Raw genomic sequence first — 19327 nt, 5'->3', positions numbered from 1 at the left:
GCGGGCGGATGATGCGGGCCTGCGGGGCAGGGGATGCGGTGTCTGCCCTCTGCGGGGGTCGGTAAGCCAGCCTGCAGCAGGGCTAGGCTGGTGGAAAAGTGTTTCAGCTTTGGAAAGTGGCACTTTGCGAGTTGGTTTGCTTTCGATTTTGTGCGTTTTAGTAGCGGATGATCTTGGCTTGAACTTATTTTGCTTTTCCTTCAGTTAGGAGCTGAAAACGCAGACAGTATTGGTGCTGTGTTGAACAGTAAAGATGACCAGCGGGAAATTGCTGAAACAAGAGAAACATGCAGGTCTGTATCAGCGTGCAGTTTCTGTTAGGCTTTAGTTTTATTACTAGGAATAAAAACCTTTAAAAGAGGAAGAGGATGAGATTACTTTTTCAAAAGGAAAAGTAAAATTGTACAGTTGGTGTGAAAAGCTGCTGTTTAGTGCAAGAAAATGCTTTGGTCACTCCAGTCTGAGCTTAGGATGAGTAGGGTTTTGTCAGTAACTTCTAAGAATGCTTTGCAAATACGCAGCTTGGAAATCAAGGCCAGCTCTCGCTTCCTTTGTTAAAAAGTTACTGTGGCGCAAACAGAACAGTGAATTTAGGGTATGCTGTCTGCTTTGTCCTAGCGCCTTTATAACCTTTGGCAAGACCAATTGCAGGGTAGTTCACTCTGGTTGAAAAGTTCTCGTGGAACAGTAGAAACATCCAGTTGGAAAAACAGCACAAAGTTGCTATTTTAATTTTGGAGTAACTCTGGATAGTATATTGCTTCAGTTAAAATAAGCTTTACTTCTTAAAACAGAAAAGCAAAGTGAGATAGCTGTTTTCAGGAGCCTCATCTTTGGGAAGGTATGCTTGTCTCCAGTATACTGAGAGAGAAACAATTTATATGAGAAGTCTCAAAATGATGTCAGACTTCTTTGACAGAAACATGTGGTCGAGGTGGATAAGGAGAGATTTCTAAAACGTTCTTTCCTAGCTGTGGAGAGAGAAACTGGTTTATATGAGGATTTTTTTGTCTATGTTTATAGGGCTTCTTATGATACATCTGCACCAAACGCAAAACGCAAATATCCAGATGAGGGAGAAGCTGATGAAGAAGAGATTGAAGAATATAAGGTAAGAAAAAAGAAAGAGGTTTATGACTTTATTTCTGTCAGTGTTCGTATGCCACTGGGGGACATATTTTAAAGCCTCTGGATTAGGAAACCTATACACATGCACACATGTGCACACATGTGTGTGTGCGTACATGTGGATACATATCTAGTGTTTATGGATAGTTTAAAATCTTCCTTGATGTCTTCCCCTGAGAGGGCTGAGAGAGCTGGCATGGACTCCTAGTGGTTCTCTTTGGATGTGGCTTAGGTGCATTGGATTCTGTGTTCACCAGAACCCAGTGTCTGGAAGCCCCATTTGCTTGTGGTGCCTTGGAGAAAGTAGGTTAAAGCATTAGTGGCCAAAGGGGGTGCCAGTGTGCTCTTGCTGCTTGCGTGGGGTGAAGTGGTAAAGTATGTATCTGCTTGGGAACACAAAAAGAATCTTGACCGAGATTTCTTCATATCAGAAGAAAGACTTGCATTTGGAAAGTGGCAGGCCACAGGATGAGGTATGGCAAAGCTGAGGATGTCTTCCTGTTTGCCTGCTAAGTGTAAGAACGCACGTTAGTTGTCAGAGCCTGTGACTGTTGTCGTTGACGTGTTCCCCTTTAACGTGGAGAAGGCTTACCCTGAGGTAGGCTATAATGACTTAGAAGTGACCAGACTCTTCTTGTGTTGTTGAAATTGAAAAATATACTAATAATATAAATTTTGCATCGACTTCAATCAAGCAGATGAATAGATATAAGAAACTTGAAACCTACAAGTAGAACAGCTATAACAGAGCTAGCGGCAGTTTTCTGTAGAAGCTGCTAATTCCCTGTTGACGAGGAGGTAAGAACTTAAAAAGCCGGACGGACAGTGTTTTACTATTTATATAATCTTTCATTAGTACTTTAAGTCTGTTGAGGTTTAGTTTTGTAATAGGAACTGGCTTAAAAATCTAGTTCCTTATGATACTAAGCCTTCTTGGATTTGATTTTCTTTAATATGCCTTAGAAAAAGTAATAATAGACTTAACCGTTGGTGTTACAGACAAACGTTACCAGTCTGTCGGGCATTAGTTTTCTTAGGAAAAATAGAGGTCAGTATTTTGACGGAAAGCAAGTTATGGGTCTCTAAACTCTTGATTTGCAGGATTGGCTCTAGGTGATGAGCTCAGTTAATCTTTCCGTAATGGTTTAAAACTTGTGTTTTGTGCCCTTGTGCAAATGAATGCATTCTCACACCTCAGCTGCTCTAGCTGGAGCCTGAGCATTTAGCAGTAGTTGCTGGTGAAGATGGGTTGGTGTGAAGACATGAGATAGCAATTACTGAGATGCAGTGTGATGTCCTGAGTTCTCTGGGGGTGGAGCGCGTGAATGTGGGTGTGAAACCTTTAAACAAATGCAGTTTGATATCCTGGAGGATTTCTGTCGGTTCTGAGTGCTCCAAATGGAGAGTAAAGTGAGCTGAAGACACCTAAATGCCTTATGTTGGTGTTTTGAAAGAAGTCTAAAGGGTGAGGTTGACTATTTCATTAGATAGAGCAAGTCTGAGAGCAGCTTCTCAGAGTATAAGATGAGGTGCGTTAATCCTCTGGGCCCTCGAGGAACTTCTGACGTGGACGGTTTTTTCTTTTTTAAGGGTAGAATAAGTGTGTGGTTATAGCGAGGATTCTCAGTAAATATCAGGTTGACGTGAAAATAAAGGACAACTTATTTAATTAGGGCGGAGAGTGGCTTTTCTTAGTAAAAGGTCACAGTTTTTGGTATGTTTGAACAGAAGTCAAAATCTTCACTGCTACCGGTAGATAGAAAAAAAATTCTGATGACTTGAGTTGGACCAAGTTCTGCTGACTCTTATCTGTAGGACTCGGACGTTTCCTTGTGTCTTGATTATTTAAAAAATAATTACTGTATTTAAGGAGCTAATGTTAACACCTTTGTTTTTTTCTTTTCTTTTTTTTTTTTTAAGCTTGTTGCAAAGCTGAAATGCTTTGTATGTGTAATGTCTCCCTGTTAATTGCAAGGTTGCATTAGAAGTGTTTTTTGAGACCTAAAAAAAAACCCAAACTTGTAGTCAACTTTTGTATTTGACAAAGGGAAGTTATTAAATAGAATGAGATGGAGCTGTTAAATGAGGAGGAGGGATATTCTTTGCTGTATAAGCCCTGATGTTAAAAAGTTCTTAGCATCCCAATTTATCATATGTCAGTTTGATGTTCATGGTGTATTTTTAGTAGTGTTAACCGTCTGAGATAATGAATATCCTTTTGAGAAACAGGAAAGGGAAGAACTCCTTATTTACGCTCCTTCATTTTTCTTTTAAAAATTATTATTTTTTTCTTCTAAATAACTTGAGTAAGGCTGTTTCTTCAGTAACTCTCTCTCTGATGAGAGAGCGAGAAACCTTTTTGGCAACAGGTCAGATGCATATTTCTTTTTCTCTCCAAAAGTGGAGTTGGAACTTTTCAGGATCTGCTGTTTGGGGAGGCTTATGTTCGTAGACAGCTCACGTCTTCCTTCATTAAGAAGTAGAATAATAGGAGAGAAAGAACATGATCCTACGTACCTATAAAATCTGCTTTATTCCCGAGGATGAAGTAGAGCTACAGCAGGACGAAGAGAACCTACCCTATGAAGAAGAGATTTACAAAGATTCAAGTACCTTTCTTAAGGTAAGCTATGCCTGCAATGAGAAGTCCGGTCAAAGATTGTGCAGTTGTGTTAAACTGTTTCTGCAGTTGATGATATTTGGAATATGACCTTAAGGGCTGAAATTCTTAACTGGGATTTGCAGGTATGGAGTTTTTCTGTGAAAGATATGACAGTAACTAATGTTTATATTGATCTGATTTTAAAAGTTTATATAAATAGTCTGTCTGTTCTAGGTTGACCTACAATGAGCCGTAATAATGATGAGCCTGGTTTGGAACTAAAAATACGATGACTGTCTCCTTTTTTAGCTTATAAAGGCATGTTGGGGTGGGGTGGGGTGTCAGACTAACCGAAGTAATGTATATGTGTGTCTAGATATTCCGCCTTTGCTCTCACTCAACTCCTTTCGTTCTCTAGGGGACTCAGAGCTTAAATCCACACAATGATTACTGCCAGCACTTTGTGGATACGGGACACAGACCCCAGAACTTCATCAGAGATGTAGGTATGTCATAGTCAGTAACAGATTGGAGGTACCTCGTTTTATGCAACTGCACTGCTTTTTCTTCCCCTCCTTTCTTCCTCACAGTAATTGGAAGATGTAGATATGCATTGTCTTATGCACATACACTCCATAGTTTTGTCTCTGTGTGTGTGTGTACATACCAACGTGTAAATTTATATGAATGTTATGCTGTATACTAATTCAGTTAGAGGGTGAGTGTTACCAAGGTTATCTTTGGTTTTATTTGAAAGTATTTAAGCCGGAAAAGGTTTTCAAGACTAAGCTGCTCTTGTTCCAGAAGGCAGATGAGTGTAGTGAACAGACCTTGAAACCTGTGGAAATTTAAATGACTGACGTATAGTTCAGTTGTTTCCTGGACTGCTTTGCCTCTGAGAACTCATGTAGTGTGTAAAAATGTGGGTAATACTTAAGTATGTAGGCAATATAGGTAATACTTACCAGCTTAAGTATGTAAGTGCAGACAACTCACTAGAAGGCCAAAGCTATTATTGAGTTTAGAGGATGTTACTTCTTGATTTTTGTATTTTTACTTTCACCCAGCCATCACTGAACTTGTTCTTGAAATCTTACTTTATTAGGCCTGAATTTAATGTGTCTAAAATTAAGGTATTACTTGGTTCTGCCTTCCCAAATGGGTTCCTAGTAGCTAGCTATTTTGTTTAAAACAAAGCAGGACACCTCCCTCTTCAAAATTTTATGCAGTATGTATTCTGCTTGTTTTTTATCAAGTTTAAGACTGTCAGGGTAAGAACTGAGACAGGTGACTGTTCATAGGTGCCAGCCCAAAGAGGTTCTGTGTGTCTCTCTAATGGGGTAATAATAGCTTTTCTTCTGTTTTGTGAATGCGTCTGTAAAGTGCATCCTGGTCTTTAGTATCAGAACGTTGACATTTTGACTCAGTTATGTCTTTATCTAAAAGCATCTTGGCCTCACAGTTACGCACCTGAAATGTGTATACATTGGTCTCTGAAATAAGATGAGTATGAAGAGAGTAAACGTTTGCCCATGTTATTTACTCCGAGTTCTTTACCGTATAAAACGGGCAAGGGGCTGGTCAGCTTGTGAAAGAAGTGTTGATGTGGAAATGAATGTGGCTGCAGCAGTTAGTCTAGACGGTTTATTAGAGATGAGGTACATGAAGTTGCGTACTGGCTAGCTAAATATTAAATGTGCGTGAAGATCAAAAAGTAGGTGCTACTGTGTAATTGAACTCCCTACCAATCTTAACAGGGTGGTGGTAGTGGTTCCGTGATACCCAGTTGTTTCTTTCTGGTGTTGCTGTTGAAAGAGAGAAAGAGAAATGCCCTTCTTTTTAACGACGCAAGTCATCTTTCTCTGAAAATTCTTTTGTATCTGTCAGATACTGACCATAATTGGCTTCTATTTCTGCTAGTCAGGGGTATTTGACTCTTTCTCCATCTTGTTCTTCTGGCACTGGTTGGAAGCAACACAGCAGTGGAAGTCAGAAAAACATGGGATTTTTTTTTTTTGTTAGGTATTTGAGGAAAATGAATGTAACTCTTGTTTTCATTATACACAAGCAACTGTGATGATAATAAGGTTAGATGCAGTGCTAGAGGTGGGAGTTCAGAATTACGAACTGAAGTAAGAGAGCGACTAACGGATGCCGGATGGAGGCAGGAGGCTTTTGTAAACTGCTGAACAAAGAAAGTGCTTTGAAGGGGTTGATCTGTTCTAACAAAAATGAAATGAGGCTGAGTATACATTGGGCCTATTCAGAGTACTGGAGAATGCTCTTAATTGATAAAGACTTACTCTCTGAGTAGTTGTTAACTTCATATTTTCTTCTTCTTAGGCTTAGCGGATAGGTTTGAAGAATATCCAAAACTTAGAGAGCTCATCAGATTGAAGGATGAGCTGATATCTAAATCTAACACTCCTCCCATGTAAGTGTTCTTGTGGAAATGCCTTTCTCCTCCAGACTGGTTTGAAGTTAGCTGTCTGTTTTGCAAATCTCTTTATCTTTAGCACCTGTTCGGAATTTACATTTTCTATTTTTGCTTGTATACACAAATTAATTAATTGAAACTTCAGAAGAATAAAATCTGTTCATTTTAGCTAGCTTAATCTAGATGTTTAATATAGTATGCAAACTAGATTTTCTTTCCAGTGTGTGATTATTTATACTATGCAAAGCTTTGGTTTTTAAGACCGAGCTGTCAGCTGACTGAGCTACAAGCTTTAATCTGGGAACCAAAAGAAACATGTGAAATGATCATGAGTCTCATGATATCCTGCAGTTTACAATAACAAGGAAACCCTTAACAAAAAAAAAAAATCGGTCTCTTAATATGACCTGGAATAATTCTTGCAGAAACGTTTTGTATAATGTTCAGTTTTCATCTTAGGATCCATTAACCAGATTGAGGTACAAACTGCAAAACTTAGCTTGTATTTTGAACTTAGTTGTATAGGGTTTTCTGTTTTGGGGGGGGGGGGGGGGGGCTAGTTTTTAATGTAGTTAGTGCACAAAAGTGAAAAAGTTATCAAATGCTGTCTTCTGATAACATCAAATACACTTATGGAATAATCTCTTCCAGACACACTGTTAGGAAGGGAGTTTTTTCTGCAAATCAAATTTAGTAAGGCTAAAGGTATTATGGGGAGTCATTTTTGATAGTGATACAACAGTGACTGCTAGGCAGATGTGAATGCCAAGTATAAGAGTGCATATGAGTATTTAATGAGATCAATGAGTTAGGGGTTATGCTTTGGCTATAAGAGGGGAGAAACATGTTTCTGCTTTGTGGAAAATAACTACATTCCCAGTGCTCAATCTTTTGAGCCTAAACAATATATAGTAAGTGGCAATTCTAAAAATAAGCTACTTTCCCTAGGCAAAGCAAAATAGAAGTCTGTTTGCCAGGCATTGACTGTTCTCTTCTTAAATGTTGATGTGTTCTGCTTATAGTCTGTGGGTGTATAAAAAGTCCAATGATTCTGTACTAGATATTGCTGTACAGTATGTTGTCTGGATATCTGCTTCCTGCTTGCTAAAGAAGAATCTTAAACATTGTTTCTTGAAAGGAAGACTTTTAAGTCTAATTCGCTAGTATCTTGTTTAGGCTACTTAATATGTCTTCCCTGGATTTAGTATATTTAAGCTATATAAACTACACAGGAGACCTTATTCTTAACTGGGTACACAAGTGCTGTGTGGAGTATAATTTTCAAACAACTATTATACTTTCTCCAAGTAATTTGTCATCTTTTGTTTAAATAGGTACTTACAAGCAGACTTGGAAGCTTTTGATATTAGGGAACTGAAGTCCAAATTTGATGTGATTCTTCTGGAGCCACCGCTGGAAGAATACTACAGAGAAACTGGCATTACTGCCAATGAAAAATGCTGGACCTGGGATGATGTAAGTCTTTTTCTAACTGTGAAAGATATCATACGCATACCTACATGACTGGCTCGAGGACTTAATTTGGTAGCAAAATACTTTATAGGATGTGTTTAGGGAAAAATGGGTTATGCAAAAACAGAAGTCTTACACATATAGAAACCTAGTTTTATATTTTATGCCTGCACCATTTGTGATGAGAGTGTTGGGTTTTTTTGTTTGCTTGTTTTTTTTTTTTTTTTTTTTTTTTTTTTTTTTTAAGATTTAATGAATTAAGGTATACCCCTTTTCTCTCCCTGAGCCTGCTAAAAACTTAAATGGGGGTAGGGCAAAAGCCTACTACTATTCCAAGTTCTGTGTATGTGTTTTTTTTTTTCCCCCCCGTTTGTTTTTTCTGCTTTTGAAATTTGGAATTCATTCATTGTAAACTTTCTCTGATTTCTTGAAATTTTTGAAGAGGCTTCCAAGATACACTTTTTAATACTTTGGTCTTTAGTCAAAAGCATAGATGAATATGCATCTCTGACATACCTTCTTTCTCCAAAGTATTAATTAGGCATTGAAATTTAACTACCAAACCAATTTTACTCCTGAGAAGCCTGACTAGATTCCTCTTTCTTGTGGAATTTTTCTTATATTTACATTTTTCCTTTCTGCTTGGTCATCTCAAAGCTTTTTCAAGCTGTCTTGATTTCTGACCCCTTTTTGAGGAATAGAAGGAAATATTAATGTGAAAACGTGATCTTTTCAAGATCACAGTTGGTGCTTCTGTATTACTATATTCTAGTAAATGTTTGGAGAACTGAGTTACAGAAAGAATTAAGTTCTTCGTCTAGTGACGCATGTAGATTTTTGTGAAGAAGAAATCAAAATCTATTGACAAGTGACTCAATTCGATATCTTTACCTTTTCGAATAAGTCAACTCTGGAAAAACAAAATGAGGTTTAGCGGCTATGTCCTGTGAAGTGCTGGGTGTCATCAAGCACAATAAATTGACTACACAAAGCAGGTTTCCCAGGTGCTCTGTCCTTCAAGAATGATCTCAGAGTAGTATTTCTCATGTATTAGCAGAGTATTCTGCACTTAGGCATTGAATAAAAACTTGTAGTAGTAATGTTGGATGATGATAAACTAGCCTTGCTCTGCGTGTCTGTGTTCTATCTATCACCTCCCCCCCCCCCACAAATAGACAATCTCTTTCAGGTGATCAAAAAAGTGCTAGAGTAATCATGTCATAAATTCTTAGATCCAGGAGTATGAGTGGGAGTATGAAGTTAATAAATACCTTTTATTTAGAAACCATATCTGACAGGTATGTCGGATGATGTCTGCGTTAGCAGCTAATTCATAATAGTAGGAGCAAATCATTAGACTGAAGCAGTTGTTACTGCGACTTACCTCATTTCTGTTCTATGCAATTTGGAGGGGTTACTTTGAATTAGATTTAGCTTGTCTGCTCAGCTGGAACTTGCAAATACATAGCTCCAGAAGTGCCTGAGCCAACCAAAAGAATCGTGAGAACAAGTAAAATGTATTCTATCTCTAAATGTGAATTCATGCCTCTGATAAGAGATTAGGTAACCTACCTGTTAGAGATAGATAGGAATTTGTAGTTAACTTCCATGTTAGCCATGCTGCGTTACATCACGCCAGAGTAGTGCTTGGCAGTGTTGTCTCGGGGGGGGGGGGGGGGGGGGAACATGTTCTGTCCTAACAGGAAAAATTGGAAGTGTTTGAGTAAGGAGTCTGAAGACTCAGTGTTCTGTACAGTCTTAGAATGAATTCTGCTGCATTGTTTTTTTTTTCACAGTGGCACTGAATGAAGCTTGATTTGATGTGTAACCAAGTCACAGATGAATCTCTTCAACTTGTAATGAGTAACAGATGCTTTGCATCTGAAGTTATTTCACTCTGAATGTTACTCATTTGTCAGTGTTGAACCACTGTCTTGAATAAGTCTTACAACTTTTTCCCTAAAGAGGAAATGGAGAGAGTCTTTCCTATACAGTAATAGGAATAAGGATGTTTTTGTATGTGTGTCTTCCCCACAGTGTTTCATTCAGAAACACTTTCTTTTATTTTTTAGATCATGAAGCTGGAAATTGAAGAGATTGCAGCCCCAAGGTCATTTGTGTTTCTGTGGTGTGGCTCAGGAGAGGGTCTGGACCTTGGCAGAGTGGTAAGACAATGTTTAATTAAATTAATCGGGGACAGGCTTAAGAGTTTATTTTTGTCATTGACTGTCTCTGTGTAGAATTCTCGGCTACGAATGCCGAGAGATGTTTTGTTACTCTGCTAGAGGGTATATAATTTTGGTAGGTGTAATCTGACATTGGCTGCTTAGATGCTGTTATTTTCTAGATGATCCTCTGTGACTATTTGAGGAAGCATACTCTGTAGTGTCTAGAAACCTGTGTTGCTGTCTTATTTTTGTTGTATGCGTGTTGCTGTAAGGAGCAAGGTGCCGCATTTAGTGTGGTTACATCACTCTGTGTGTGTGTGTGGTTTTTTTTTTAATACAGAGATCTTAATAGTTTTATCCAGAAACTTTCCTCCTGATAGGAAAGTGCGGCAGTTTTATGAAGTGTGATAAAATCGTGTTTTATTGCACTAGACAATCTTGGAGTTCTAAAGTAATCTTTCTATATACTGTGGTAGGGTGCTTGTGTTGGGAACAGTGAAGTAAGAATTTCCAGTGTGCTCTTGTTACGCTGAAACGTTCATTTCTTAGGATGACCAATGCTTCCTATTAAAACAACAAGATAGTATTTGTTAAAGGGCAACATGTGGTTACTAATCTGTTTGCTTTCTCATCTTATTTTGAGGTAGGTTAAAGTACTCTTGTGGACAATTGATTGGTCATAGGCATAGCTGGACAGTTCTTGAATATAGCGATAGCCAGATGAGCTTGAGTCCTTAATGCCAAATTTCCTCGCTTTCCAAGACTGCACTAGCAGAAATTAAGGATTAAAAACTGGATGTTTAAGTTCTTAGGGAAAGACTTAGGGAAAGCCACAAAACGATTGCAGAGGCTTTTGGCTCTTCATCAGCTTTCTGTTAGTATTTCAATTTGGTGTGAAACCCTACCAGAGTGCAGGTATTAATGGAGACAGGGCCAAGACAGCTGATAACTTTATTGGTTAGATAGATTCCGATTTAAATTTTAAGTGTCATTAGATAGTAAAAATGAGTATACAGTTTTATGGAGGAATCTGTGTGGTGATTAGGTGTTAAAAGTGGTGTGTAGACAAGTCAGTGTGCACATAAGCTGTATTTTTTTTGGAAGCTTGACAAAACACAGCAGAGGCGTGCTGGTAAAATCGATATATGTCATGCATCTGTAACAGGTTTATCTTCCAGGTAAGTTTTAAGAAAAGTCAAAAAAGCTATTTTACTGCTCAGGTTTTAATTTTAGTTTCAGGTATAGTACAGACTTTATTTTTGTGTGTCCGTAACATTTTAGTGTCTACGCAAATGGGGTTACAGAAGATGTGAGGACATTTGTTGGATTAAAACCAATAAAAACAATCCTGGAAAGACCAAGACTCTAGACCCGAAGGCTGTTTTCCAAAGGACCAAGGTAAAGGCTTGGCTCAATTTCTCCCCTGTTCTCACCTTGTCCCTTTCTGCTAATCAAACACCAGATGCTCCACGGTAGTTGGTGACCTGCTTTCAGGAAAATGGACATCAGGGCTCCAAAGTTCTCGTCTGCAAAGTGTATTTGTATGGAAAAAAAAAAATACTCATTGGATAGATGACGAACTTCTCTGTCCCTTCTCTGTCCCTTCTCTGTCCCTTCTCTGTCCCTTCTCTGTCCCTTCTCTGTCCCTTCTCTGTCCCTTCTCTGTCCCTTCTCTGTCCCTTCTCTGTCCCTTCTCTGTCCCTTCTCTGTCCCTTCTCTGTCCCTTCCTTGACTTTACTCAGTTTGATGAAGTATAGAAGTATCATCTGCATTTAACACTGCTGAGTAAATGTGTATTCTAAACTTCCATACGTGCTATTCATTTAAGCCTCGTTGAAATGCAGATAGCTGAAGAGGGTTTGTAGACTGCTGGAATGGGGTTGGGGGGATCCTGAGCATGGCAATGGAACCTTAATAGAAAATATTACTGTACACTGCCTTCTGGATTGTTTCAGTTATGGGTGAACAGTAAATAAGCAATTAGCCTATTAGTGATACCTCTTCTATAGCATATAAACTTATTTCTGTATTGGAAGTGTAATGTTTTTAGGGCAGGAATCCCTTTTGATTGGGACTAAATGGGCAGTAGAATTTGCCTGAATTTGACGTCAAAATAAATCTTTGAAACTGATGCAATTAAAAAAGCAGGCAAACAAAAAACAAACACAAAACAAAAAACACCACCAAAAAACACTCCGGAAGGCTAGCTAATGGTTCTGAACGCACGTGTGCAGATATGTGCACAGACCTTGAACCGGATAGAAGGCTGTTAGGGACATTGGATCAGTGGGTGTCTCCTGACTTCCTGAAGACGACTGTTACGCACCAGCAGCAGAAACAGCTTGGTTTAAATTAAGCAGTTTCTTAGGGATGTATTGTAGAGGAAATGTATTTTGAAGGAAGTACAGAGAGAAAAGTGTTCTGATTTACAAGACATAAGGTATGTTATTCATGCACTTGGAAAAAAGTAGATGGGAATAATAAAGAATTGTTTGGGGCATACGTGAATGCAACTGTGGCAGTTAGATGGAATACAAAGAGTTGGCTGACAATTTAATAATTTAATAATAATCGTATTGTTATAATTTAAAATATTATACATATTAAATTATTAGATATATATCTTGTGTTACATATTATAATTTAATAATAATAATGTAATAATTTAATGGTCATTAATTCCAGGACTCATTCCGCATTCATGAATCACTTTAAATTTGTCAGTTTTTAGGAGTTCAAACTTCCCTTTAAGATATTGGGAATCTTTCTTTAATTTGCATTCACGTTAATCCAAAATTTGTTTAAAAGTTTGTTACATTTGTTGTAAACCTGAATATTGTATGTTTATCTCATATAGTATTGCAAATGTGTGCACCTTGCTCATGAGTAAGTGGTTAAATCTTTAATACAGCTGGGTTTTTTGTGCACTTCATAACTTCATTAAAAGGGGATTGTTTTGCTTTCTGGTATTAGAGAATTTTCTGTTCACTGAAAAAAGGTTGGCCTGGGGTCGTTACTGTTTATGCTGAATGCTGAAAATTGAACTAGCTTATTTGGACTTAATAGAGAGCTCCATCCTTTGTAGAAGATGCACTTACCAGTGATTACAATAGCAAATGTTATCTTCCATGTTCAGTTTAGGCATCTCTCTAGAAGGAGGCTTTGTGCTCTGTGCCTGTGTGATAGTATCTAAGGTACCAATGAATTACGAAAATAGAACTTCTTGGGTAGTTCTTCTAAAGAGCAGACTTACTAGACTTTGCCTGATGGATAATTTGCTTAGCAGTGTTCTGTGTTTTATTTAGCTAAATTAAAGGTCTGACAACCCTGTAACTTACGTGTAGTTGATCAACTGCACGTATATTTGATAAGTCACCTTTTCTGCCTTTCATATTTATTCACTAACTCTTAAAGGCCTTGCCAAAAATCTGGAAGTGATTATGTACTCGTCTGCAACTTTCTTAGAGCCATCTGGTGATGCTTAGTAAATCATTGTTTTATGACCTAAGGAAAATTGCTCGTTTGAGCATAGTATTTCCAGAAACAGAACTCTGAAATCAGTATGTAGAACCCTCGTTTCATCCTGTACCAATTATGGTGTTTCCTCATTCATAGATCCTATATACTAGTCACTTCCGTTGATGCATAATGTTGCAGGGGAAAGGAAAGCAGTGCATGTTACACTTAAAGAACATTTTTAATGCTGGCAGAACTGACTCGGACCACATTGATACTTTGATAGTGATTTTACTTCTTTTTATGCTGTTGTATGTCCTAGAAAGGAATTTGGGGGCGAAGGCTACTTTCGTAACAGAGGTACGATCTGAAAAATGCCTGTATTAACAGTTTTACTTTGGCTGGCTATTTTATTACTGAGAACTTTAAAAATTATTTTTACGAATAATGTTCGGATCAGAATGCTGATGCTCTTTCTGTCACCTTGTACTCTGTCTCCTCTTGTGGTGAGTTCTCAGACTCTTTCCAACTTAAACTTCTGTAACTTTGTAGTAGCTGGAAGAAGTCCAAATGTCTTACTTCAGTCTTTAAATAATTTTGACTTTTAGCACTTTGAAGTGGGGGTCATCGAACCAGGTAACTTGAAGTAGTCTCTCTCCTTTGTTTTTGGAAGGTTTTCTTGGTGGCTTCAGCTTGTTCAAAATTTCTGTGTCAAAATTTAGACCGTTCTCTATATAAGGATAGGATTTAATCTGCCTAGAATTTGGTCTGCCTAGAATTTTCCTTTCTCTCCATGGTGTTTGAACCTCTCCTGTCTGTGATGTGTAACAGTATGTGAAGCACGTGACAGCTGCTGTTCTGTGTTTCATGCACGTAGGAGCACTGCCTCATGGGCATCAAAGGAACTGTGCGTCGCAGTACAGATGGTGACTTCATCCACGCTAACGTTGACATTGACCTAATCATCACAGAAGAGCCTGAAATTGGCAACATAGAAAAGCCTGTAGAGATTTTTCACATCATTGAGCATTTCTGCCTCGGACGACGCCGTCTTCATCTTTTTGGAAGGGACAGTACAATTCGACCAGGTAGTTGTTCTGTTCATTTTGTGACAGAATTAAATTTAAACTTGCTTTTCTAACCCTCTTCCATCACCTGAGGCCACTTGATGGATTCTGAGGGAAGGTGAGACAAAATAGTGCTTAATGTGCGACTCTCCTGTTCGCACTAGTTGCGTGTATGCTTTTAACTTAAAGCAGCACAGTATAAAGTACATTTCGGTTAGCTTTTTGGACAAGGGAGTTGCATGGGCTAGAGTGTTTGTCTTTCATGGTGATTTCTCCATAGTGGACATCTGGTAGGAAGAAAGAAAACATACTGAACAGAGAGATTTCCCAGATTTCCCTATCCTCTTACTCCCTGAGACAAGTAACCAGCCTCATGTTTGGCAACAGAGGAGGATTACGATATCACCGGAGAGTTCTCCCAACACCAGGATGGTATTGGAGAGGCTTCTGATGTAGTTAATACTCTCTCCCCCGTGGTCATACAGAACAGAAGATCTCTTGTGCGTGTGGTGTGTTTTTTTTTTTTTTTTTTTTTTTAGCCAAAAATCCCTATTCTGGGATGAATCTTCAGCCTAAGTTGTAGGAGCAACATATGGAGTCATCCTACTTGTGCATTAGAATTATGATGATGATTTCTGCTGTTACTACTACAGCAGAAGTCACAAATCCGGTTTACCATTGCCTAGTGTTAAGTTTTAATTTATAAATATTAATTTTTTGAGGTAAATATTTGCTCAAACAATAAGACCTCAAAGGCTTCTGTTTTCTGCGTATATCTAGTGGAAGGTAAATTTTGAAATTGTTCAGTATTCCAGTGGAATAATGAAATGTATGGTCTTATCTTTTTAAGGTCAAGTCCTGTATAAGGCCTTTCTAGCAAACTTTTATTTTTGGACTTAATACAGTAAACTCCATAGTAATTCTGAAAATTGAAATGTCTATTGCGTGCAAGGCAGGGCAGAGCAGCAGAATTCTCTGCTGGTTGTAGAATTCACGGGAGCGTTCTGAAGAGCTTCCAGCGCTATGCCGTAGGTCAGACAATAGATTTGAAGGAGATGCATTCTTAGTTTATGTGAATATCTGTCAATCACAAAGCAATGTGGTTTGGAAAGTCTGTAACAGCTGTCAATTTTCTGAGAAGAAAGTTCGTTCTTTTTAACTAATATTTTGGCCAATTCGTGTATCTAATTCAGCAGTGGGTGTAGCAAAATACAGGCCCCTTCCCCCCTGCCGTCTGTGTATACTTTTTCAGAAGCCTAATTTCTTTCTCTAAACTTATTTTAAACCACTCTGAGCTGAGTGCTGGTCCTGTTTCAGGCATCTTAAACCCTGTCTAACGCTAAGATTGCTGCATCTGGCACGATAGAAAACCTGTGGAAATACATAGATCAGATGAGATGCATGGTGGTTGCATTCTGTGCGTTGGGAGGGAGGGAGGGATGGTTGGTCCTTTCAGTTTCTCATGTGTAAGTGATGAAGTAATTTCGCCATAGGAAAATACTAACTGCAGGAGTAAAATCTCTTCTGACACCTTTTAGGCTTGTGTATCAGTTGTCTGTGCTGTTTCTGCCCTAAAGCCTAATGTGAAATAGAACTTGACAGTCCTATTTTTTTCAATCTAAGAACGTTTGAATTGACAGACTCCATACCTAATGTTATGGATAGGGCAATCATACTTTACATGTAGATACTGTGAGTGCTGGTCTCTGAGCAGTTTACAATAACGCTGCATCCTTTTTAAAAGGAGAGTGGGGGAGGAAGGGATGGGAGTGGGGAAAGTGCTATGGTTGCGTTTGCTTTAGGTCCTTTTAGCAATTTTGTGTAACGCTATTTTCCTCTAATTAGCAATTGATAGTTTGGGTGATGAGGAGAAACGGGTACAAGTTCAGCCGTGGTCTGTTTTGCTGCCTGTGAGAGCTAATACTTATGCCATAGAAATTGTTGCTTATTCTTCTATTGCAGTTGGAATGGAATGTAAATCAATACAAAAGCTGCAAGCAATAAGTTATCTAAATCTATTCCAAGGTGTTTGAGTGTTTTCTCTTTTGTTCATAAGAAGTAATTATTAGCCATTCCTATTCTTTCACTGGCCTTTGGCTTGAATTTTAATGATGTCAGTCTTAATTCTGTTAGCTGCATAGGCTTTTTGTAGAAGGACTTTTCCTGAAAGAGCATTACATACTTCAAATCCTATAGGTCCTTATAACAATAGCAACTTTTTTTCCCCCCCTTTTTTGTTAGTTCAGGAAGTTGGCAGAGCACAGCATTTTTATTGATCATCACCTTGAATTTAAAATTACTGTTTGCGAATGCTCACAGGGCTCTGAAGTATGTAAACCTAAACAAATAGACTCTTCCTTTTTAAATATGTGAAAAGCAAGGCAAAGATTACTTACGTTCCCAAGGCAGAGTACAGCGTTAAAGAACTGATTTGGGGGGGGAGGGGAGGTGGGCTTTTTTTTTTCCCCTCCCTTTTTGTATACTCCTTTTCCCTGTCAGCATGTTGTTGAGATCACTGAACCATACGTTTCTTCTCTAATACGTGATGTAACTGGAAGTTAAATTTCTAATGACGTGTGTATGATTGTGTGTGGTCGAAGCACCGCTTCAAAAGCTGTTTTATGCCCAAGCCCTGTTTCAGTTCATTACATCGAGAAGTACATGATGTGCTTGATTTAAACACCTGCCTGATTTCAGTTCCACTTGGTGAAACTGAAGTGCCGACTGCATGTTTGCTTGTTTGTAGACAGGTTAGTTTAACTCTTAAGCTCTATCTTCATATTAAGTTGACTTCAGCAACGTTGCTATTTCATTTTGTTTTCAAGCCTGTGCTACGCTAGGCTTTGTTCTTGACCGTGCAACTGTTTTTTGGAGACAAAATTACCTAATCAAAGTTTAAGCCCCTTTTAAAAGAGAGGGGACAGGAGGAGAAGGGTGGGGTTTTCTGTTATTGTGTGTATTTTTGTTTTTAACAGATGAATTTACTGATCTGGTATGTAGCCCAGTCCCAAAGGGGCTGGGAAACAGTTTTGTGGCATCAGAATAAGTAGAAAGGAGGGGGAAGGTGTGTTGTGAAACTACAGCTTGAATGTTTCCATACCCATTTTTTTTTAGTCCTTACAAATATTGGACTAAAATCTTAACTCTTCGACAATTGTGGCATTTGTAGCAGGGAACTCTTAAATCTCACCGGTAAAGCTGGTGTTTATAGAATTGTCTGTTCTCATCACTTCACTGTTCACTTCCTAGGAAAAAGGCACTAGCAACCTGGGAACGTGAGGTTTGCTGTTGCTTTTTTTGACTTTGTTTGTATTCTTTAGGTTGGCTGACTGTAGGACCCACCCTCACAAACAGCAATTTCAATGCAGAGACATATTCTTCATACTTCACTGCTCCAAATTCCCACCTGACTGGCTGTACAGAAGAGATTGAGAGGCTTCGGCCCAAGTCACCACCACCCAAGTCCAAGTCTGACCGAGGAGGTGGCGCTCCCAGGGGAGGAGGAAGAGGCGGGACTTCAGCAGGCCGAGGAGAAAGGGGCAGAGAGAGGAACAGAACTAATTTCCGGGGTGAGAGGGGGGGCTTCAGAGGGGGGCGTGGAGGTGCCCACAGGGGTGGCTTCCCCACGCGCTGATGACTTAAGTAATTACTTCTTCCCTTGGTCGTATGCCTCATCTCTGAATCTTTTTTTCTTAGTCATATTTTTGCTGAAGTGAATTATTCTGGCAACTCAAGCTAGATGACTTTTAAATTTGTTTTTGGTGCAAGCATTTCCAAATGTTCTGCCTTCCCATGACTGGCCTGGCACGTCACCTCACTGAACAGGCAGGATCCCGCACTTGAACGGCGCTAAACTCGGCCTCCTGGCAGCTTCCATTCGTCAAAGCAGAGAGCCGTCTCTTCAAACCTTGAATAGGATGGAAGTGAAGATACTTGCTCTTTCCTTCTGAAACTTGCAAGTTCTGAAACTTGTGGGCTTTTTTAAACTATAGTTTTCTCCAAAATGTGGATTCTTCTTCCTTCTTTATAGGTCCAGGAGTGGACTGACTTGGATTAATATGACATAATGGGCATGAAATGCAGTTCTGAGTTGCATGGCAATAGCAGACTTATTCTCTTATTCATGGAAGAAAAAGTACTGTGTCTATGTTGACACTTATTTTAACTTCTCTTAAACCAAGGAGCAAATTGAATAAATAGAATTCTATTTTTTCCTTTTTTGGCCTCAATTTTCTAAATCATTCATGGGAGCAGGGAACAAATAGGTATGTCTCTGTTTATTTTTTCCTCCCTCCCTTCCCCCCCCCCCCCCCCCTTCATTCGTGGAGTGTATGCACTCACTTTTCATGTTCATAGTGGGGAGACTGGTAATTCTGTCCAGTCACATGTTGTGCTTCATGGAAAGCAGAAAGTTAGTGTGCATTTATATCCAGTCCAGAACTTCTACGTAGATCTGGATTGTTTCTTTAGTAGCGATTTTTCACCCAATGTCTGTTAATAACCTTGTTCTGTAGTAGGGAAAACCAGTTTTATTGCAGAGCAATTGCAATGTAAGTAGTAAACAGACCTTGCTGGAGGTCGTATTGGAAATGTGAGGAGATGTAACAAGAGGGAGTGCTTCCAGCATTAATGAGGGTGCCGTAATTAGAACTGAGTGTGTTTTGCTTTGCCTGTGGACCTTATGTGCATTGGAAATGGACTGTTGGTGATCAGCTCTGCAGTACAGTGTGTCTCAAAGTGATTCACTTTGGTATGTACAGTATTGGATTTTAGAAAAATAGCACAACTCTGAACTTCCTGGGCAATGCTTGGTAGACTAAACAAACCTGGCCATTGAAGTCCCAAAATCGTAAGACTGGACTTCAGAAAACCGGCTTTTAAGTCTCATGATCTTCATCTGTTGAAGCCTAGCTTTTATAAAAACTATGCTGTAAAGTAGTGAATTATTAAACTTGTTTATCAAAGCCAATATTGAGGTATTTTAATACTCTGTGGG

General features: G+C 38.8%; 1 protein-coding gene across 1 annotated transcript in view; it reads left to right on the top strand.

Moving 5' to 3' along the window:
- The window catches only part of METTL14 (methyltransferase 14, N6-adenosine-methyltransferase non-catalytic subunit), a 48534-nt gene extending 29234 nt beyond the window's left edge, over positions 1-19300 (top strand). The window contains exons 9-18 of the mRNA XM_068941746.1: positions 205-293; positions 1024-1111; positions 3671-3751; positions 4149-4236; positions 6074-6164; positions 7502-7643; positions 9713-9805; positions 11090-11206; positions 14142-14352; positions 17652-19300. Coding sequence (XP_068797847.1) covers positions 205-293; positions 1024-1111; positions 3671-3751; positions 4149-4236; positions 6074-6164; positions 7502-7643; positions 9713-9805; positions 11090-11206; positions 14142-14352; positions 17652-17965 — 1314 coding nt within the window. The 3' untranslated portion in view covers positions 17966-19300. The remainder of the gene's footprint in view (positions 1-204; positions 294-1023; positions 1112-3670; positions 3752-4148; positions 4237-6073; positions 6165-7501; positions 7644-9712; positions 9806-11089; positions 11207-14141; positions 14353-17651) is intronic.
- Positions 19301-19327: the final 27 nt, after the last annotated feature.

Source organism: Struthio camelus, chromosome 4 (assembly GCF_040807025.1).
Source record: "Struthio camelus isolate bStrCam1 chromosome 4, bStrCam1.hap1, whole genome shotgun sequence".
NCBI classification, from domain to species: domain Eukaryota; kingdom Metazoa; phylum Chordata; class Aves; order Struthioniformes; family Struthionidae; genus Struthio; species Struthio camelus.
Note: the sequence above shows the minus strand (reverse complement) of the source record. Positions and strands in the feature narration are given on the sequence as shown.